Source organism: Balaenoptera physalus (genome assembly GCF_965194825.1).
Source record: "Balaenoptera physalus genome assembly, chromosome: 8".
NCBI classification, from domain to species: Eukaryota; Metazoa; Chordata; class Mammalia; order Artiodactyla; family Balaenopteridae; genus Balaenoptera; species Balaenoptera physalus.
The window spans coordinates 54,196,118-54,219,179 of NC_138887.1; the positions used below are offsets into that span (position 1 = coordinate 54,196,118).

General features: G+C 37.5%; 2 protein-coding genes across 2 annotated transcripts in view; one reads left to right on the top strand and one right to left on the bottom strand.

The window, feature by feature from the left end:
* Nucleotides 1–7,099, top strand: part of ANKMY2 (ankyrin repeat and MYND domain containing 2) — a 39,896-nt gene extending 32,797 nt beyond the window's left edge. Inside the window, exon 10 of the mRNA XM_082472760.1 lies at nt 954–7,099. Within this exon, the coding sequence (XP_082328886.1) occupies nt 954–1,138 (185 nt within the window). The 3' untranslated portion in view covers nt 1,139–7,099. The remainder of the gene's footprint in view (nt 1–953) is intronic.
* Nucleotides 7,100–7,187: 88 nt separating this feature from the next.
* LRRC72 (leucine rich repeat containing 72) overlaps nt 7,188–23,062 on the bottom strand; it is a gene marked incomplete at its 5' end in the record, with an annotated part of 44,860 nt that continues 28,985 nt past the window's right edge. The window contains 4 exons of the mRNA XM_082473921.1: nt 7,188–9,515; nt 10,501–10,528; nt 21,438–21,590; nt 22,536–22,625. Of these exons, the coding sequence (XP_082330047.1) occupies nt 9,350–9,515; nt 10,501–10,528; nt 21,438–21,590; nt 22,536–22,625 (437 nt within the window). The 3' untranslated portion in view covers nt 7,188–9,349. The remainder of the gene's footprint in view (nt 9,516–10,500; nt 10,529–21,437; nt 21,591–22,535; nt 22,626–23,062) is intronic.

The window sequence follows — 23,062 nt, forward strand, 5'->3', positions numbered from 1 at the left end:
TCAGGTGAAATTACAGAGTAAATCTATAAATTACAAATTAACTTGAACAAATTAAATTTCTACAAGTGTGAGGGCAGTGAGTTCCATATTATTTTTCCTCTCCCTCCCTCCTGAAGTATATGACTCATTTTCATCAGGAACAGTGAGTTGCTTGAGCAATGATTCATATATTGGAGAAGAGAACCGCCCACACTACCCAGAGGATATATAGCACATTCTGGGGAGTGATAGTTTGAAAACACTGCCCAGGTGATTCTGATACTAAGCACGTCCATCTCCACCCCTCAAGGGACTGTGTCCACTTTACCACCTGGTGGAGAAACACTACTAGTGGGGACGGATGATTCGTACAAAGCTGAATTCATACAGAATTAAATTTTTAGAAATAAATTGTTAAGAGCATAGTCAGGCTTTCTGACTGCTGTGCGTTCTCCTGTTTTTGTGGACCAAACTTGAATATCCTGTATGTTGCCAGGTACTAGAGAAGCCATATGGGAGGACTGTCAGTAGAATGGGAACTCCTGGTGGTTAGACATCAGCGCGTATCCCACACTGTTCTACACCTTTATTCTCCACAAATGTAGGATAGGCTTTATTATGCCCCACTTTATGGATAAGGAAACAGCCTTGTACAGGCAGTTACCTAACCAAGGACGTCAAGCTAACTCATGGCAAAACTGTATTCGAATGCGGATTTTGCCAGTCAGCAATCCTGATTTCAAGGCCTGAGTTCAAATGCCAGCTCTGTTCTTTTCCTAGCTGTGCAACTATGAGCAAGTTAACAAACCCCTCTCTTCTCAGTTTCTCCATTTGTAAAAGAATGATAATAGAGATAATACTTGGCCTCACGGTGGTTTTGAGGATTAAATGATTGAATACACGTAAAGTACTTAGAAGAGTGTCCAGCACACGGTAGGAACAAAATGACTATTTTTTTTGTTTCTTTTTATCAGATGGCAAACTTGATGTCAACTCTAACTGTGTTAATGAAGAGCAGCCAGAGGCTGAAACAGGAATCTCCCAGGAGGACTGCAATCCTAAAGATTCTGTGGAAGGGGAGAGAGAATCTCTTCAGAGTGATGCTGGGCTGGGATGCTTACAGGATGCTCCTGCAGGTCCACAGCTGTCCGAGGAGTAAGAGCCGGAGCGAGTGCCAGCGTGGACAGTCCTCACCCTGGCAGGCAGCTGGAAAACTCACGAGACTGTGTCCTCCCTGCCTCCACACCTGCATGGCACTGTGGCAGGATTCCACATTTCATAGAATACTTGCTCTCCAGCAAAGCTCTGTCTACCAAGCCCTAATTTCCTACTGATTCTGTTCAATAATTGGTCAGATATTCCTAGGGAGAAACATTTTTTTTCAAAATATAGGAGGAACATTTCTATTCCCTTTCTGAGGCAGGCTTCCCAGCAGTTGTTCTCAAAGGAAAATAAATCCCCTTTTAAAGAAGAAATATAGGCTTTAGGGAACAAAGAGGCAAGCAGAACAGTTGTAGGAGAGAGGAGATTTTCAGGAAAGAAAAATTTTATAGCCATAGAGATGGGTAGTTAAAAGAACCATAACTTATATGTAAATAAAATGCATATAAATAGCATTGACAATAGTGAAGCTCTACTTATTAAGGTGCAATGAAGATATGGGGATATATGTATATGTAGAGCTGATTCACTTTGTTATAAAGCAGAAACTAACACATCATTGTAAAGCAATTATACTCCAATAAAGATGTTAAAAAAAAAAAAAAGATGCAATGAAATGAAGAAAAGCTACATGTTAAAGGATCTTTGCCATAGTTCAGCTAATTGTAGTTTTTCTATAGAATTTATCCTGAGCAGCCTGAACTTTATATAGTTCCTGCAGTGGTGTTTTATCTACAGTCTTTGTACCTTCAGAAATGTCAAACCCCCCAGGAGGAACTAAGGCATAGCCACAGTTATCTCAGCATGTGCATTTAAAAGGATGTTTGTTTGACGAAATTGTCAGTTAAACAAAGGCTAAACATACTGTGTCCACAATTATTATAAAACTAATTCATGTGCCATTTTCCACTTGAAAGGCTTTTACCTTCCTGTAAGCTTTTCATGTGGCTTTTTCTGTCCACAAACTGATTTGTAACTGTCACTTATAGACTGTCCTGGCATCAGTTTTTAGTGTCTGAGTATTTAAATAAAGTTAGAGTATGAGATCTGAAGATAGTGCTGTGTTTCAAAGTTTCTTGTGTTGATTTGTAAAATAAATTGTGCCTACTGATATAGCCACCTCACATCTTGTTTCATAGTTTTTTGCTGTCGGGGGTGGCAAATATTAAAGAAATACTAGAGAACTTAAAACATTTTAGGAAACTTAGCAAATACTGGAGAACACAGTATAATTATTTTAATATTCACAATTGCAAATCAAAATGACTAGAATTCTCGCCTCACTTCACTGATTAGATTTTTCTGTCTTGCTGCTTTTCCTCTTCCTTACACTCACTTTTCTCCCAGTCCCAACACATACATCTTCTGCACACCCTGTACCATGCTGCTCTAGGAAGACTTCATGTGAGTAAATCACTGTTAAGTGTTAAGTGAGTAGGAATTCTGCAGGCAGATTTCACCTGAACTTGTCAATCATGACAAGCCTCCCTTCACTCATCAAGGTACCTCAATCTACACGCTGATAAACATTTATCTTTGACCAGAAAAATAGTCCTCCCAGGTCTTCCTCTTCCAAAAGTATGTTTTTTAACCTGAGTTCCCTGATTCTAATTATTTTCTGGGTGTGTGGTATCATCATGGTCCCTGTCTTTGGATAGCATGGAAGGTTATGAAAAAGCAGAAGGGAATAGGAAAGTCAAGAGATGAGGCAATGTAGAGGTAATTTTCCCTTCATTGAAATGAATGCTAATATGAATCGGAACTCAAACATAGCTACAACTGGCATTAATAGTAACTTTCCAATTGGACAAAGAGAACTTTAGATATAAGCCATGTCAATATCAAAATTTCCATGGATGTATTTCAAGAAAGGGGTGGTCAGAAAATGGGGTTTAAGAGAAATGAGGTTGGTTCTCATTATACTCCCTTCCTTTGTCATAAATAACCAAAAATAGATGTTTCCATTATAACACCATCAAAACAGGTGTTACCCGTTTTTTTGTTTTTTGTTTTTCGATATGCCATCAAGAAACTTTTCTCAAACAAAAATAGGACCTAAAAGATAAGAATAGCCTTACTATTCCAATATGTCTTATACTTAGAGCAGATGTAATAGAATATTAAATTAGCAGTGGGTTTATTAGGAAATTGGATTCTGCTTTTTGATCCAATAGGTGGTAATAATAGCTACCACTGAAAGTTACTGTATCCCTGAAGTTATCTTGTTTAATATTCACAACAACCCCATGAAGTAGACTTTATTTTTATCCGCATAACACAGATAAGGAGGTTAAAGTCTAAAGAGGTCCACTATGTATCCAAAAGTACAGAACTGGAACTCAACAAGGTCTGCAGTTTTGACTACAACATTGTACACTCTTAATATGTTACCATCGCTGTAGTTTCTCTGCAGATGTAAGATAATAATAGAGCTCTGAAGACAAGCCATTATTTTACAGGATGTGGTAGATAATCCCTAGGCTCTTAAAAAGATGAGAGATTTTAATCATCCATGATGTATATGAGTTAACTTGAGTTTTAATATTATTGGATATTAAACTTAATAGAAATTCTTAAAGTAGATGTTCTTGCAGTGTTTTTATCTTCTCAGGATCATCTCCCCTGCTTCTGAAGCAAATCAGTCCCCTTCTTGAGCAGGAGGCAGATGTCTTCCAGTTCTCATGGTTTACAACTAGGCCAATATGAATACTTTTCAGAAATTTTACATTCCTGAAGCCAAAGAGGGAGGATGTTTGTTTGTTTGTTTGTTTCTCCCTTGGGACAATTATAAATTACAGGGATTCAGTTCCAGAGCTGCTAGAGCTGACATGTAGAGGTAGCTGACATGTAGAGAGAATGTAGCCACTGAGCAGACACAGACAAGAGAGGGATAAAAGGAGGCAAAAATGTTGAATCCACTGGGCTCTGACACAGTCTACACTGGGTTTATGGAGTTTGGTTACATGAGCAAATTTCTCATCTGCCTTTCTATAAATCAGAAACAAAGAATTAGTAATACACCTTGTGACAACTAGAAAACAAATGGGATCAAATTTCAAAAGTTAAATATATGTAAATATAAAAAAGGAAAATGAAGGCACATAAATTAAAATTTTTGAGATTTATATGCTCTTAGAAAAAGTACAAAGGCACATCAAGTTTTGGATTAGATTATAGTTATTCTGGTTGGAAAAGAAGCTCAGTACAAGGTGTTTTTGCATCTCTTTACTGATGTTTATGTTGGAAAAACTCGTTTTTTTGCTTGAAATTGTATAGAGATTAACGCATTTTTTAATGCATTAATTAATGCATTTTCAAGCAAATGCAAATTATTTGCTTGAAATTGTATAGAGATTAATGCATGCTTATATAAACTAAGATGATATTAAAGCATCATTTGCGTAGACGAAAAGCAAGATCTTAATTTCGGAAAAAGCAAATTTCTTCTCATAATAATTACTTTAGCAGATAAACAGGAGATTCTGCCCCCACCCCCGCCAAAAGGTGGCTCTAGCCTAGTTTCTATGGCCTTTAAGGACTAAGTTCTAGTTTTATAAATCAATAAAGGCATCTTTTTAAATGGTGATCTTAATTTGTCTAGAATAAATCAGGTAGCTGTGTAATTGATCAATTCAGGGCAATGTAGCTATCTATTTCATAAACTCACATAAAACTACTTAATCCCAAGATGATTCCAAATGGATAAGATTTAAATGTGAAAAAAATTATAAATTCCAGAAGAAACCATGAAAAAATTCTTAATGTCTTTGGCATGAAGGTCTTCCTAAATGTGACACTAAACTCAGAAGCCACAAAAGGAAACAAATTCAACTACATTTAAAAAAAAAAAAATCTGAACAGTTCTGCTTCTGGGAAGATGGAATAGACATACTTTTCCTTCCTCGTACTAAGTAAAACTAAAAACCCTAAACATTATATATAAAACAATCAGAAGAGGGCAGATTGGCTAGGCCCCTCAGGATCCAGGCAACGACCCTTTGTTTTTTTCTCTGGGTTTTCTTTTTGCCTCATATATAGCAGATTTGAGGCGGAAGAAGCCAGCGACATGGAAATACCAACAACTACAGACAAAAATAAGCTCCAGCAAACAAATGCCTGCTCTGTGGATTTGGGACTCAAAACTGAAACATCAAATCATACCTAAATTTCAAGTCTACACCAGCCTGCCCTACAAATTTTGGACTTGCTTGCCTCCACAATGGCATGAGGCAATTCTTTAAAATAACTTGCTCTCTCTATATATGCATGCACCCAATTGATTCTGTTCCTCTGAAGAACCCTAAGAGACCAGGTGTCCTAGTTTGAGCTGCTAAAACAAATTACCATAGATTAGGGTGGTTGAAACAGGAAACATTTATTTCTCACAGTTCTGGAGGCTGGAAGTTCGAGATCTGGGTACCAGCATGGTCAAGTTTTTGGTGAGTGTCCTACTCCTGGTTTACAGAGGGCCACCTTGCTGTGTCCTCATATGTCAGAAAAGGCAGGCTACCTCTCTGGCCTCTTAGAAGCATGCTAATCCCATTCATGAGACTCCGCCCTCATGACCTGATTACCTCCCCAAGACCTTACCTCCAAGTACTATTACATTGGGAATTAGATTTCAATATAAAAATTTTGAGGGGACACAAACATTTGGTTTATGATGGTAGGTATAGTTCCTAAGGGGCACAACTGCTCTTGAACAACGCAGAGGTTAGGCGTGCCCACTCTCCTCGATATCCAAGTATAACTTCCCAATCAGTCCTCCATATTGTCAGTTTCACATCTGTGGATTCAACTAGCTGTGGAGCGTGTAGTACTGTGCTACATATTTATTTTTTTAAAAATCTGCATATGAGTGGACCCGAGTAGTTCAAACCCAAGTTGCTCAAGGGTCAACTCTAACAGCCGACATGTATTGAGCACTTTCTTTGAGAAAGCCACTCTACCTAACATGTTACATACATGATCTAACTTAATCCTTGAGACTCTGTGAAGTAACTATTATTATTATTTTAAATAAGAGGAAATCAAAGCCTAGAGATTAACTAACTTGTCCAAGTAACATAACTGGTAAGTGGAAGAGCTAAGCTAGATGTGTCTGATTCCAGAGCCTCAGCATGTAACCACAACCCTCCACAAATCTATGCATCAGCGTTTTCTGTTTCTTAGCTATAAGATCATCTGATGGATCCTGAAATAAATGCGCTTTCACTTGAGCCCATTTGAATGGGTCTTTGTTGTTTAAAACTAAGAACTTAATTAAAAACACCCTCTCAATTGTGTGTTCCATTTTGGTAGAGTTTTAGACTACTTAAGTAAGGATCATGTCTTCTGTTTTGTGATTTTCTGTAAATGGTATTTAATATAATGTTTTCCAATCATGGCCACTACTAGCCCTTCTTTCTTGAACAAAAAGTGCCTAGTATTGAGGAGTGCATTTTAAAGCAAATCTTTTTCTTCGTACAAATGAGATATATTTCCATTAGTTCTCTAAAAAGGAGATTAAGTAAAATTTGTTAGCCATATTTTTGCAATTGGAATAAATTGTTCATCCTTTTCAGTGATTGTGGGATTAAAAATAAAATATGAGGGCTTCCCTGGTGGCGCAGTGGTTGAGAACCCGCCTGCCAATGCAGGGGACACGGGTTTGATCCCTGGTCCAGGAAGATCCCACATGCCGTGGAGCAACTAAGCCCATGCGCCACAACTACTGAGCCTGCACTCTAGAGCCCGCGAGCCACAACTACTGAGCCTGCGTGCCACAACTACTGAAGCCCGTGTGCCACAACTACTGAAGCCCGCGTGCTTAGAGCCCATCCTCCGCAACAAGAGAAGCCACTGCAATGAGAAGCCTGCGCACCGCAACGAAGAGTAGCCCCCACTCGCCACAACTAGAGAAAGCCCGCACGCAGCAACGAAGACCCAAATCAGCCAAAAATAAATAAATAAAATAAATAAATTTATAAAATAAAATAAAATATCAGACTACACATTCTTTTACTATTCTTTTAGTGGTTAACCTGGAGATTACAATATCGCATCCTCAATTTACTGCAATCTAATTAAAAATTAATACTGCTTATGCAGTTTATGAGCCATCTTAAATCTGAGCCAACATATACCATTTCCATGATGAAATGGATTGTTGCTATACCTGCCCAACATTATTGCTTGGTGGGTCTAATAGCACTCAGTTCATGATGAGTTCAATTCAGGTTCCCAGTTCTAGAAAGAATGTAGTAGCATGCCTAGAAACTACTATTTGACCAGTAACTAGCTCTCTGCTGCTGTATGACTCTTGAAGACTGCACTGTGATACCTCTCAGCTTGACAGGGGCTTCACAAGGCACCCTTGCTTACAACAAATACTTCTAGCACCATGGATTAGGCTGGGTTATTGTATTACTAATCTATTACTATGTAGCAAATTACCCCAAAATTTATCAGCTTGAAGCATCAATAAGCATTATCTCATACAGTTTCTGCAGCCAGAAATAGAAGCAGCTTAATGGGGTGGTTCTGGCTTGGGGTTTCTCAGGAGGGTGCTGTGAAGCTTTCAGCCAGGGCTGCAGTCACCTGTGGCTTAAATTGGATCTAGAAGATCTGCTTGCAAGGTAGTTAACTGGGTCTGGAGGATGGCTTGCAACTCACTTGGTTGTTGGCAGAGGACTTAGTTCCTTATTTGCTTCTGGAAGTAGGCCTCAGTTCCTTACCACATGGATCTCTCCAGAGGACTGCGGAAGTGTCCTCGTGATGTGGCAGCTGGCTTCCTGCAGAATAAGTGATAAGGAGAGAGAGGAAGAGAAGATTTTGATTCTTTCTATGACCTAATCTTGGAAGCAACACACCATCATCTTTCCTTAATATCAGCCACTCACCCACATCAATACCAAACTTTTTATTTTCCTCAGCTGCAACCTTCTGCCAGGGACCATACCAGACTTTGCAGATTCTGGCTGTGCACAGAATCACAAGTGCCCACAGGGGGAAGGAGATCACACATTCTCAATGACAGTTCACTACTCCCTCTAGGGTTTTCATCTCTTGCTTGTTCTGATTTCAGCCCCACTTCTCCAGTGTGTCTGTGGTACAGTGTGATAGTGTCTAGGCACCATCAGGTAAGGGGAAATGTCCCTCCGCTTTTTATAAGCTTTAGATCTAGCGCTTTAGCTTAGCTGGTGAAGATCAGCAATGCGTTTTGGGTTACCTTACGTGTCCAGTTTTGTGTCTCAGCACAAGGCAACTGCTGAAAGCTTTTCTGTTTTCCCTTCCCTCTAGCAGAGTGCTTTGGTGTAGGCCAACCACAGACCATAAACCCGCACCCAGAACTGTCATATGCCTCCAAAGGTGAGAGTGAAAGTCATACAATATGGTGTGGTCATACAATGGAATACTATATAGCAATGAGAACAACAGAATTATTGCTGTTGGCAACAACATGGTCAATTTTACAATTTTACAATTTTATAATGTTGAGTACAAGAAGCCAGAAAAAAATAATTCAACTTCTATGATTCCATTTATATGCCTTTCAAAAACAGACACAATAAATATATGGTTTAGAAATCAGGAGGATGGGTGGAGAGTAATAGGTCATTGGACTGGTAACAGGAAGGAGGTTTTTAGAGTGCTGGTGAGGTTCCATTTCTTGATCTAGGATGCCTGTTACATGAACGTGTTCATTTTTTGAAATTATTTTGAGCAAAACACTTATGATTTGTATACAATTCTATATACATGTTTTACTTCAAAAGAAACTTAAGATTGGGCTTCCCTGGTGGCGCAGTGGTTGAGAATCTGCCTGCCAATGCAGGGGACACGGGTTCGAGCCCTGGTCTGGGAAGATCCCACATGCCACGGAGCGACTAGGTCCGTGAACCACAATTGCTGAGCCTGCGTGTCTGGAGCCTGTGCTCCGCAACAAGAGAGGCCGCAATAGTGAGAGGCCCGCGCACCACGATGAAGAGTGGCCCCCACTTGCCGCAACTAGAGGAAGCCCTCGCACAGAAATGAAGACCCAACACAGCCATAAATAAAATAAATAAATAAAAGAAACTTAAGATAAAACGTAGGAATTATTTTTCCTTGGTGTTTCTGTTTACATTCAAACGTTTCAAATAATAGCACAATAAATATATAATATGCTAATCACAGAAAAGTTTAATATATAACTGAAAACTACTAGGATTTCTAGAAACCCCAAGGATTATCTCAGTGTAACTGTGAGCATCTGGGCAGGTCCTGTGTCTTTCTCTTCACGGTATTTTTCCTCTCGTGTTGGAACTGTGTCCCAGTTCAGAGAGGTAATAGTCATTGCCGATCGCTTCATGGACCTTACAAAAACAGCATCTTCTGGGTCATCAAACATAGTTCTGAAAAAATGGCAATTATGTCAGAAAAAAAATCAGTTAGACCAATGTTTAATTTAAGTGAATCAGTGCCATATTTTTCGTTTATCTGTAGTGTAGTACCACTGACAAATAAGTTTTGGGCCCTACTGACAAATGACTTTCAGGACAAGTAACACCATTTTTATTGTATATATTGTTTATTTTAAAAATAGAGTGAACATATTTGGGATCAGCTATAATAGGTCTCACATATTCAAGCATTCATGTTTCAAATCAGTGGTTAAATGAAATGATTAAAATATTTATATAGATATCATATGCATATTAGTATCTTATGTACATTTTATTGAAAAGTTATTATAACTTTTAATTATAATTATTATTAATAATAGTTAATTATTATTATAACTCTACATTATACTATATTTTGTAAAAGTGCTTGGAGATACTGTTTTTCAAGACTGAATCCAAAGAAAAAATTCCTAAGTGCAATATTAAAAAAGAATGATGATTTTAAAATTCATCAATATTCATAAATTTAATGTTTTTCATAGTTTTATGAACTATTTCTTTTGAAAATATAAATTCCAGTGACTATAAAATATTAATAATTGCTCTCACTGAACATATTTAGGGGAACAGTAAACAAAGAAGTAAAGACCTTCATTTATAATATCAGGTAATTCTTAAATTTTTTTTTTTTTATGCTTACTTTCAAGATTTTGTCTTTTTCTTTTTTAACTTTTTTGTCTAACTTCTCCCTCCACCTCACCCCACATCTTCATTTATTTTAGGTTATAATATTTAAAAATCTAAATATGTCAAATATGAATACATAGTTTGAATTCATATATCACAGGAAGACATAGCAATTTTTCTGATCTATTGAAGAGTTAGTCATTTTTTTAACCCATTAAAATCCATTTTGGGAAATGGGAATAATCTAGGGAATCAACACGATTATGAAATAATCTGATAAGAAAAGTAAAGTTTAAAAATCACTTACTTGTCTACATTATTCGCAAATGCAAAGTCTAAAAGAAAAATTCTAAATTAGGATTTTTCAAATGTTTATTCAGCATTTTAAAACAATGAAATAATGCTATAAAGGAAAAAGTCTAGAGCATAGCTCTCCGGTTTTTGAGCAATCATTTAGATAAATAGTTCAATCGGTCAAAATTGCCATGATACCTAACCTCAAACTGAAATTTTCTTTCAGATATAGTGCCTTAGGTGTGTGTAAGGTTTTGAGGCAAATTCTTTAATACAATACACGTCTCAAAACTCTGATAACAAAATGCTCAATCAATTTAGTTACCAGTGGAATCCAAGTGGAAATTTTTATAATTAAGATACTCAGTCTCATGTGCAGAAACGGATCCTTTTTCTTTTTTCAGATAGGCACATGCATCTGTAAATGGACTAAGAGACCAAATGAGGAAAAAATATTTAGGGCAGTTTAAACCTCTTGGATTCTTGGCATTAACTTCAAAGACACAAAATAAACAAATCCTAGATCACAAGAATCTACATCTTACCTAGCTTTGGAGCTCAAAGGCTAGTCCTCAAAGCTTGGATTTCTTATGGCATCTTCTAGAGACTGTCATTACTTTGTTTATTTCTCTCCAGAAGGCCCAGTGCCAGGCTAGTGATGGAATGTACCAGCACCTGTTGGGCCAGCAAAGCCCACAGTCTGAGCTCTTGCCAACTCACAGGCAGCAGGGAGCACACAGCCTCTGCCTGAGGAGAGGGGTTCACGGCATCGTTCCCTTCACAAGTGGTTAACCCAAGTCTCCCATGTCTTTTTTCATCTCCCCAGATTCTTTATACATTTTTAATTACAAAAAGCTCACATTTTACTTTTGATGAATATAAACAAGAAAATAGTAAAAAGTGAAATCTCCCTTTGACCTGTCCAATTCCTTATATCAGAAGTATCACTGTTAAGAGTTTTGTATGTATGCTTCCAGCCCCCTATGTGCATATGCACGTGCACTCACGCACATACATATACACAAAGATTTGTTTGCTGAAAAAATTCTAATTTTGTCATTATTCTGCATTATATTACTCCACAACATATTTTTTTATACTCAAAATATACCATGGAATGATTCTAAATCCAATTGTTCATATTGTATGGATGTGCCATAAGCTAACATTCTATGAGTGACCATTTATATTTTCTACTATTTTTTCTATTACAAAAAGTTTCAATTAGCACTTTATACATATATTTTTGTTCATGTGTGCAAATACTTCTGTAGGAGAGAGATTTCAAATTTAATTGCTGTGTTGAATGTGTTGCACATTTTATATATGGGTGGATACTGTCATATTGCCATATGACTTTCCAAGAAAGTTGAACCAGTTTACCCTGTTTCAACTTTCTTGGAAGAGTATGAGTTGTGGTCTTTTCTCCCCTCAACTTCACCAACACTTTCAGTGTTTGCCTACCTGCAGGATGAAAATGGTATCTCATTGTTTTAATTTGCACTTACTTGCTCACTAGTGAGGCTGATTGTTAGACATCACATTTTTTTCCTTCTATAAATGTCCATATCTTTTGTAACTAGTTTTCAAATTGATTTATAGGAGTCCTTCGAGATAACGGGCATTAACTTTTGCCTATTGTATGTATTGCAAATATTTCTTTCAATTGTGTCTTTTAATTTTGTTCCTAGAATTTGAAGAAACTTCAAGTTGTCCTTGCTTCTCAATCTATTTGGAATACAATTGATTTCTTTCTCATTTTAGGGTTAAGAATAATAAAATCAAAATGTGGTGTTACAATTGCTTTATAAACATTTTCAAGAATAGTTTATTTCCAATAAAAGAATTGAGTCCTAAATGTGCATGTCACAGTAAGAACGAACATAGAAACTATAAAAACTATAAGGCACAAGTTTTAAAAACTTACATAGTGAGTTTTATTAACTTTATTATAAATGTTTGGTTTGTAGAAAATGAGATTGATTAGGGTCATGCTGCCAATTTGCAGGAGGCTTATAGTCAGCCTTTCTATGAATTAAGAATGTGAATTAAGAAGAAAAAATTTCAAATGCAATGAAATACTCTCCCTATCCTTTCTTCCCTAATTTTGTTTTTGGAGGTTTGATATGAAAGAAATGTAAAGCACTAAATGTAGCAATCAGCTATCTTCCTCACACCTGCAAAACTCTCTAGCCATGAAAAACAGATGGGAGTTACCATATATTGCTTGTTACTGGGTGTATTAGCTATTTTTAAGAGTGGAGATTTTCTATCCCGAGATTCCTTTCGTACCACAGCATGGCTTACCCCCACTAATCCAGTAAACATTCAGTTTGAGCATTAGCTTTTACATGAACTAAAAGAAAAAACAAGGAAGTGGCTGACCAATAGAACAGTCCAACTTATCATGCAGTTGATATGTGTCAGATCAGGTGTTGCAATGGTTTGCATATTAAGCATCCTAACAGCCAAAGGAAGATATTACCCCCATTTTAAAAGTCAGAAAGGTGACGCAAATTCATGTCCAAAATAAAAATTGTAATTACTAGCAGAGCTGGTGTTCAAATCCAGGAGAATCTGATCCTAAACCTTGTGTTCTTGCCTCTACACTGGTTGTTCTCTGGTGGGAGTACGCATCAGAATCACCTGAAAGTCTTGTTAAAACATAGCTTCCTGGGTCCACCCTGAGTTTCTAATTCAGTAGATGTTGTTTGGGGCAAGAATTTGCATCTGTAGCAAATTACTAAGTCATGCTGCTGCTGCTGATTTGGGCACCACACTTCGACAACCACTGCTCTACACTATAGCTTTCCACATCCAGAACATGTCCTCCAGACATTACTTCTATTCTATGGGACATATAGGGGATAAAGGGACACGTTGAATTATACTTTGTGGAAACAATCATACAAATTGAGGCATTCCATAATGTAACTGGCCTGGTCCCTACAAAAAGCCACGGAAAAAATTTAAGACTATTTTAAATTAAAAGAGTAATCTGCCACAACAACCAAATGTAATCGTGAACCGTGACTGGATTCTTGTTTGAAAAAGCAGCTGAGAGACCTTCAAGATGGCGGAAGAGTAAGACGTGAAGATCACCTCCCTCCCCACAAATACATCAGAAATACATCCACACGTAGAACAGCTCCTACAGAACACCCACTGAATGCTGGCAGAAGACGTCAGACTTCCCAAAAGGCAAGAAACTCCCCACGTACCTGGGTAGGGCAAAAGAAAAAAGAAATAACAGAGACAGAAGAATAGGGACGGGACCTGCACCAGTGGGAGGGAGCTGTGAAGGAGGAAAGGTTTCCACACACTAGGAAGCCCCTTTGCGGGCGGAGACTGCGGGTGGCAGAGGGGGGTAGCTTCGGAGCCACGGAGGAGAGCGCAGCAACAGGGGTGTGGAGGGAAAAGCGGAGAGATTCCCGCACAGAGGATTGGCGCCGACCAGCACTCACCAGCCCGAGAGGCTTGTCTGCTCCCCCGCCGGGAAGGGTGGGGGCTGGGAGCTGAGGCTCGGGCTTCAGTTGGATCCCAGGAAGAAGACTGGGGTTGGCGGCGTGAACACAGCCTGAAGGGGGCTAGTGCACCACAGCTAGCCGGGAGGGAGTCCGGGAAAAAGTCTGCAGCTGCCCAAGAGGCAAGAGACTTTTTCTTGCCTCTTTGTTTCCTGGTGCGCGAGGGGAGGGGATTAAGAGCGCCACTTAAAGGAGCTCCAGAGATTGGCGCAAGCCGCGGCTATCAGCGTGGACCCCATAGATGGGCGTGGGACGCTAAGGCTGCTGCTGCTGCCACCAAGAATCCTGTGTGCGAGCACAGGTCACTATCCACACCTCCCCTCCTGGGAGCCTGTGCAGCCCGCCACTGCCAGGGTCCCGTGATCCAGGGACAACTTCCCCGGGAGAATGCACGGCGCGCCTCAGGCTGGTGCAACGTCACGGTGGCCTCTGCCAGAGCCCCCGAATCAGCTGCTCCTTTAACCCCGTCCCGTCTGAGCGAACAACAGACGCCCTCAGGTGACCTACACGCAGAGGCGGGTCCAAATCGAAAGCTGAACCCCGGGAGCTGTGCGAACAAAGAAGAGAAAGGGAAATCTCTCCCAGCAGCCTCAGGAGCAGTGGATTAAATCCCCACAATCAACTTGATGTACCTGCATCTGTGGAATACCTGACTAGACAACGAATCGTCCCAAAATTGAGGTGGTGGACTTAGGGAGCAACAATATATTATTTTCTTTCTCTCTTTTTGTGAGTGTGTATGTGTATGCTTCTGTGTGTCATTTTGTCTGTACAGCTTTGCATTTACCACTTGTCCTAGGGTTCTATCTGTCCGTTTGGGGATTTTTTTTTTTTTTTAGCATAATTTTTAGTGCTTGTTATCATTGGGGAATTTGTTTTTTGGTATGGTTGCTCTCTTCTTTCTTTCTTTTTCTTCTTTTTATTACTTTTTAATTTTTTTATTTTTAATAATTATTTTTTATTTTAATAACTTTATTTTATTTTATTACTACTTTTTTCTTCCTTTTTTTTTTTTTCTCCCTTTCCTTCTGAGCCGTATGGCTGACAGGGTCTCGGTGCTCCAGTTGGGGGTCAGGCCTGTGCCTCTGACGTGGGAGAGACAAGTGCAGGACATTGATCCACCAGAGACCTCCCAGCTCCACGTAATATCAAATGGCAAAAGCTCTCCCAGAGATCTTCATCTCAACGCTAAGACCCAGCTCCACTCCACAACCAGCAAGCTACAGTGCTGGACACCCTATGCCAAACAACCAGCAAGAAAGGAACACAACCCCACCCATTAGCAAAGAGGCTGCCTAAAATCATAATAAGGTCACAGACACCCCAAAACACACCACTGGACGTGGTCCTGCCCACCAGAAAGACAAGATCCAGCCTCATCCACCAGAATACAGGCACTAGTCCCCTCCACCAGGAAGCCTACACAACCCACTGAACCAACCTTAGACACTGGGTGCAGACACCAAAAACAACAGGAACTACAAACCCGCAGCCTGCAAAAAGGAGACCCCAAACACAGTAAGTTAAGCAAAATGAGAACACAGAGAAACACACAGCAGATGAAGTAGCAAGGTAAAAACCCACCAGACCAAACAAATGAAGATGAAATAGGCAGTCTACCTGAAAAACAATTCAGAGTAATGATAGTAAAGATGATCCAAAATCTTGGAAATAGAACGGAGAAAATACAAGAAAAGTTTAACAAGGACCTAGAAGAACTAAAGAGCAAATAAACAAAGATGAACAACAATAAATGAAATTTAAAATTCTCTAGAAGGAATCAATAGCAGAATAACTGAGGCAGAAGAACGGATAAGTGACCTGGAAGATAAAATAGTGGAAATAACTACTGCAGAGCAGAATAAAGAAAAAAGAATAAAAAGAAGTGAGGACAGTCTCAGAGACCACTGGGACAACATTAAACGCACCAACATTCAAATTATAGGGGTCCGAGAAGAAGAGAAAAAGAAAGGGACTGAGAAAATATTTGAAGAGATTATAGTTGAAAACTTCCCTAATATGGGAAAGGAAATAGTCAATCAAGTCCAGGAAGTGCAGAGAGTCCCATACAGGATAAATCCAAGGAGAAACACGCCAAGACACATATTAATCAAACTATCAAAAATTAAACACAAAGAAAAAATTATTAAAAGCAGCAAGGGAAAAACAACAAATAACATATAAGGGAATCCCCATAAGGTTAACAGCTGATCTTTCATCAAAAACTCTGCAAGCCAGAAGGGAGTGGCAGGACATATTTAAAGTGATGAAAGGGAAAAACCTACAACCAAGATTACTCTACCCAGCAAGGATCTCATTCAGATTTGACACAGAAATTAAAACCTTTACAGACAAGCAAAACCTAAGAGAACACAGTACCAGCAAACCAGCTTTACAACATATACTAAAGGAACTTCTCCAGGCAGGAAACACAAGAGAAGGAAAAGACCTACAATAACAAACCCAAAACAATTAAGAAAATGGTAATAGGAACATACATATCAATAAGAACCTTGAATGTAAATGGATTGAATGCTCAAACCAAAAGACATAGACTGGCTAAATGGATAAAAAACAAGACCCGTATATATGCTGTCTACAAGAGACCCACTTCTGAGTTAGGGACACATATAGACTGAAAGTGAGGGGATGGAAAAAGATAATCCATGCAAATGGAAATCAAAAGAAAGCTGGAGTAGCAATTCTCATATCAGACAAAACAGACTGTAAAATAGAGACTATTACAAGAGACAAAGAAGGACACTACATAATGATCAAGGGATCAATCCAAGAAGAAGATATAACAATTGTAAATATTTATGCACCCAAAATAGGAGCACCTCAGTACATAAGGCAAATGGTAACAGCCATAAAAGGGGAAATTGACAGTAACAGAAGAATCATACCAGGGGACTTTAGCACCCCACTTTCACCAATGGACAGATCATCCAAAATGAAAATAAATAAGGAAACACAGCTTTAAATGATACACTAAACAAGATGGACTTAACTGATATTTATAGGACACTCCATCCATAAACAACAAAATACACTTTCTTTTCAAGTGCTCATGGAACATTCTCCAGGATAGATCATGTCTTGGGTCACAAATCAAGCCTTGGTAAATTTAAGAAAACGGAAATCATATCAAGTATCTTTTCCGACCACAACGTTATGAGACTAGATATCAATTACAGGAAAAAAAATCTGTAAAAAATACAAACACACGGAGGCTACACAATACACTACTTAATAACGAAGTGATCACTGTAGAAATCAAAGAGGAAATCAAAAAATACCTAGAAACAAATGACAATGAAAACACGACAACCCAAAACCTATGGGTTGCAACAAAAGCAGTTCTAAGAGAGAAGATTTATAGCAATAAAATTCTACCTCAAGAAACAAACATCTCAAATAAACAACCTAACCTTACACCTAAAGCAATTAGAGAAAGAAGAACAAAAAAACCCCAAAGTTAGCAGAAAGAAAGAAATCATAAAGATCAGATCAGAAAGAAATGAAAAAGAAATGAAGGAAACAATAGCAAAGATCAATAAAACCAAAAGCTGGTTCTTTGAGAAGATAAATAAAATTGATAAACCATTAGCCAGACTCATCAAGAAAAAAAGGGAGAAGACTCAAATCAATAGAATTAGAAATGAAGAAGGAGAAGTAACAACTGACACTGCAGATATACAAAGAATCATGAGAGATTACTACGAGCAACTATATGCCAATAAAATAGACAACCTGGAAGAAATGCACAAATTCTTAGAAAAGCATAACCTTCCAAGACTGAACCAGGAAGAAACAGAAAATATGAACAGACCAATCACAAGCACTGAAATTGAGACTGTGATTAAAAATCTTCCAGCAAACAAAAGCCCAGGACCAGATGGCTTCACAGGCGAATTCTATCAATCATTTAGAGAAGAGCTAACACCTATCCTTCTCAAACTCTTCCAAAATATAGCAGAGGGAGGAACAGTCCCAAACTCATTCTACGAGACCACCATCACCACCATATCAAAACCAGACAAAGATGTCACAAAGAAAGAAAACTACAGACCAATTATCACTGATGAACATAGATGCAAAAATCCTCAACAAAATACTAGCAAACAGAATCCAACAGCACATTTAAAGGACCATACACCATGATCAAGTGGGGTTTATCCCAGGAATGCAAGGATTCTTCAATATACGCAAATCAATGTGATACACCATATTAACAAATTGAAGGAGAAAAACCATATGATCATCTCAATAGATGCAGAAAAAGCTTTTGACAAAATTCAACACCAATTTATGATAAAAACCCTCCAGAAAGTAGGCATAGAGGGAACTTACCTCAGCATAATAAAGGCCATATATGACAAACCCACAGCCAACATCATTCTCAATGCCGAAAAGCTGAAACCATTTCCACTAAGATCAGGAACAAGACAAGGTTGCCCACTCTCACCACTATTATTCAACATAGTTTTGGAAGTTTTAGCCACAGCAATCAGAAAAGAAAAAGAAATAAAAGGAATCCAAATTGGAAAAGAAGAAGTAAAACTGTCACTGTTTGCAGATGACATGATACTATACATAGAGAATCCTAAAGATGCTACCAGAAAAGTACGAGAGCTAATCAATGAATTTGGTAAAGTAGCAGGATACAAAATTAATGCACAGAAATCTCTTGCATTCCTATACACTAATGATGAAAAATCTGAAAGAGAAATTAAGGAAACACTCCCATTTACCACTGCAACAAAAGGAATAAAATACCTAGAAATAAACCTACCTAAGGAGACAAAAGACCTGTATGTAGAAAACTATAAGACACTGATGAAAGAAATTAAAGATAATACAAACAGATGGACAGATATACCATGTTCTTGGATTGGAAGAATGAACATTATGAAAATGACTCTACTACCCAAAGCAATCTACAGATTCAATGCAATCCCCATCAAAGTACCACTGGCATTTTCCACAGAACTAGAACAAAAGATTTCACAATTTGTATGGAAACACAAAAGACCCTGAATAGCCAAAGCAATCTTGAGAAAGAAACGGAGCTGGAGGAATCAGGCTCCCTGACTTCAGACTATACTACAAATTTATAGTCATCGAGACAGTATAGTACTGGCACAAAAACAGAAATATAGATCAATGGAACAGGAGAGAAAGCCCAGAGATAAACCCACAAACATATGGTCACCTTGTGTTTGATAAAGGAGGCAAGAATATACAATGGAGAAAAGACAGCCTCTTCAATAAGTGGTGCTGGGAAAACTGGACAGCTACATGTAAAAGAATGAAATTAGAACACTCCCTAACACCATACACAAAAATAAATTCAAAATGGATTAAAGACCTAAATGTAAGGCCAGACACTCTAAAACTCTTAGAGGAAAACATAGGCAGAACACTCTATGACATAAATCATAGCAAGATCCTTTTTGACCCACCTCCTAGAGAAATGGAAATAAAAACAAAAATAAACACATGGGACCTAATGAAGCTTAAAAGCTTTTGCACAGCAAAGGAAACCACAAACAAGGCGAAAAGACAACCCTCACAATGGGAGAAAATATTTGCAAATGAAACAACTGACAAAGGATTAATCTCCAAAATTTACAAGCAGCTCATGCAGCTCAATATCAAAAAAAGAAACAACCCAATCCAAAAATGGGCAGAAGACCTAAATAGACATTTCTCCAAAGAAGATATACAGATTGCCAACACACACATGAAACAATGCTTAACATCATTAATCATCAGAGAAATGCAAATCAAAACTATAATGAGATATCATCTCACACCGGTCAGAATGGCCATCATCAAAAAATCTAGAAACAATAAATGCTGGAGAGGGTGTGGAGAAAAGGGAACACTCTTGCACTGTTGGTGGGAATGTAAATGATACAGCCACTATGGAGAACAGTATGGAGGTTCCTTAAAAAACTAAAAATAGAACTACCATATGACCCAGCAATCCCACTACTGGGCATATACCCTGAGAAAACCATAATTCCAAAAGAGACATGTACCAAAATGTTCATTGCAGCTCTATTTACAATAGCCAGGACATGGAAGCAACTGAAGTGTCCATCAACAGATGAATGGATAAAGAAGAAGTGGCACATATATACAATGGAATATTACTCAGCCATAAAAAGAAAGGAAATTGAGTTATTTGTAGTGAGGTGGATGGACCTAGAGTCTGTCATACAGAGTGAAGTAAGTCAGAAAGAGAAAAACAAATACTGTATGCTAACACATATATATGGAATCTAAGAAAGAAAAAAAAAAAGGTCATGAAGAACCTAGGGGCAAGATGGGAATAAAGACACAGACCTACTAGAGAATGGACTTGAGGATATGGGGAGGGGGAAGGGTAAGCTGTGACAAAGTGAGAGAGTGGCATGGACGTATATACACTACCAAATGTAAAACAGATAGATAGTGGGAAGCAGCCGCATAGCACAGGGAGATCAGCTCGGTGGTTTGTGACCACCTAGAGGGGTTGGATAGGGAGGGTGGGAGGGAGGGAGACGCAAGAGGGAAGAGATATGGGAACATATGTATATGTATAACTGATTCACTTTGTTATAAAGCAGAAACTAACACACCATTGTAAAGCAATTATACTCCAATAAAGATGTTTAAAAAAATAAATAAATAAAATAAAATTTATAGAATACAGGATCCTAAATGGGTCAAAAATCTAAAAATTCACTAGGGTATGTTACTAAACCTAATAGCAGGTTTAGCTGTTGTGACCAAATAAACATATTTCTTTAAAAAAAAAAAAAGAATTGCAGAACAAAAGATAGATGTATTCTCGAACACTGAAAATATCATTCAACTTTACACTAACCTTGGACACTCTATACTCTTTGTTGTGTGAGAAAAGTAAACCTCTTTTTACTTAAGTCATTGTAGTTGGATTTCTGTTACATACAAGAAATTAAATTCCAGCTAATGAAACATTACTGAAGATATTCAAGTTATACTTGCATATGATCAGTATCTATGAGAATACAACAAAATAATAGTGCTTATTTCTGAATGGAGGAATTGCAGATGATCTTTATTTCTAATTAATATTTTTCTATATTATCAAAAACTTATAGCCTTAATTGGTGAAACTATCCAGTGTCAATTGTAATAATAGCAATTGTAGCTTATTCATTGAGCCTTTTATGCTGTGCTAGATACTGGGGTAAGGATTTCAATGTATTATCTCATTGTGATCACATTACCTTATTTAATACACACAAATGAAGATGAAACATATATTTAGGTAGGCTAATAAAATTGGAAAATATTTATTTCACTACATAACTGTTTAGCTTATTGTAAATTGAAGTTATTATTATAACTAAATTAACCAAAAGTTTGAGGATTTTTCATTTTTTCTAAATACCTGAAGGTACTCTCTGGGCTGGTTTTTGCTTAAGTGGTGATCTTGGATTCCATGAGGCATCTACTTTTCCTCCGAATGCTATTGATTGAACAATATGAGACTTTTTATGGTTAAAAATCGTAATCATTGATCTTCTTTCTTTTTCTGTAACTTCTGATAAATGCAAAAAGTAATGTTATTATATAACATTATAAATAGATATGCAAAGTGATTCAAAATAGAATTACTTTTAAAAATGGATTTATCCCATGTTGTATGTGAACATCCTGTCAAAATTAATTTGTAAAAAGGCTACCAAGTTATTTTCATAACTTACAAGTGCTCAATATATGTCCCTCATGTCACAAGGCACAAATCAATCCTATCACATCACATTCTAACACATCACCATGGATGATTGAAATTGCAGCTGTGCTACATCCCTTCTTTTCCTCATGGCTATGAGGAAGAAGAGGAATAAAAATAAGGTTTTAATATATTCTCATTTAGAAGTTACTCAATTATAAGTTATTAAGAATGTTCAAATCTGTAGAAAGGTAAGCAGATAGGTAATAAAGAACTTCTGAGTAAAATAGACCTCAAAAAATGTAAAATGTAATGCACTGAGGTAGATTTTTCTTTTTTGTGGCTTATATAAATCAGACATATTAGTTTATCTACAGTGTCTAAAAATATATCACATAGAAGTTATTCTATATGTTTTAGTATATATATACATACATATTTACAGAATTTCAAAGAATATGACTTTCAGAACTTAAATAGGCCTATGAGACTTAGTCCAATTGTCTCATTTTTGAAATAAAAAATTAAGGGTGCCGGTGGGGTCAGTGAATTGGCATTCAACACATTACTGTCAAAACTAGAATCAAAAGGAGACATTTCCTCATGCTCAGTTAGATGGCCTTTCCTATAAAGTGGTCAACAGACACGAATTCCTAAACTATAGCAAATTTCATACAGCAAAAATTTCAAAAATCAATAATTGAAAAACTTCCATTTACAAAGACAATTATTTCCAAAAATCATCAGCAGTTTAAACCACTGAGTTATAAGACTGACTCTCAAATATTTCTCTGCAAGAAGAGGTGTTCTTACGATTTCCGTCAAGCAACTCTACTCCTGGAAGGTGGTAGATTGTGTATAAACGGTACAAGTTATACTGGCATAAAGGGTTTTGGTAGAGAGCTGCAAAGAAAGAAAACAAATTAAGATGTCAGGTTTTAAAATCAGTTATATTTATCACTTGATAAAATATGAGAAATTGCAAGATTAATATAAAACATAACAGTTTGTAAAGCTCTGCTTCACAGACCAATGGTTTCACCAAACCCTTACTTATTCATCGCAGGACTTCCTTTTCCTATCTGTTAAATTCATTCATTCAACAAATATTTTCGGAGTGCTTACTATCTACTAGGAACTGTGCTAGGTGCTGAGGACATACCTTTGACCCAAATCTGTCACAAATGAGGAAACTTTTAACATGTCCGTTAATTAATCAGTAAAGGAAGAACTCAATATCAGTTCTAGAGGGTTCTTTTTTTTTTGGATTTTTTTTTTTATAGTAATCTTTTTTTTTTTTTTAATATTTATTTTTGGCTGTGTTGGGTCTTCGTTTCTGT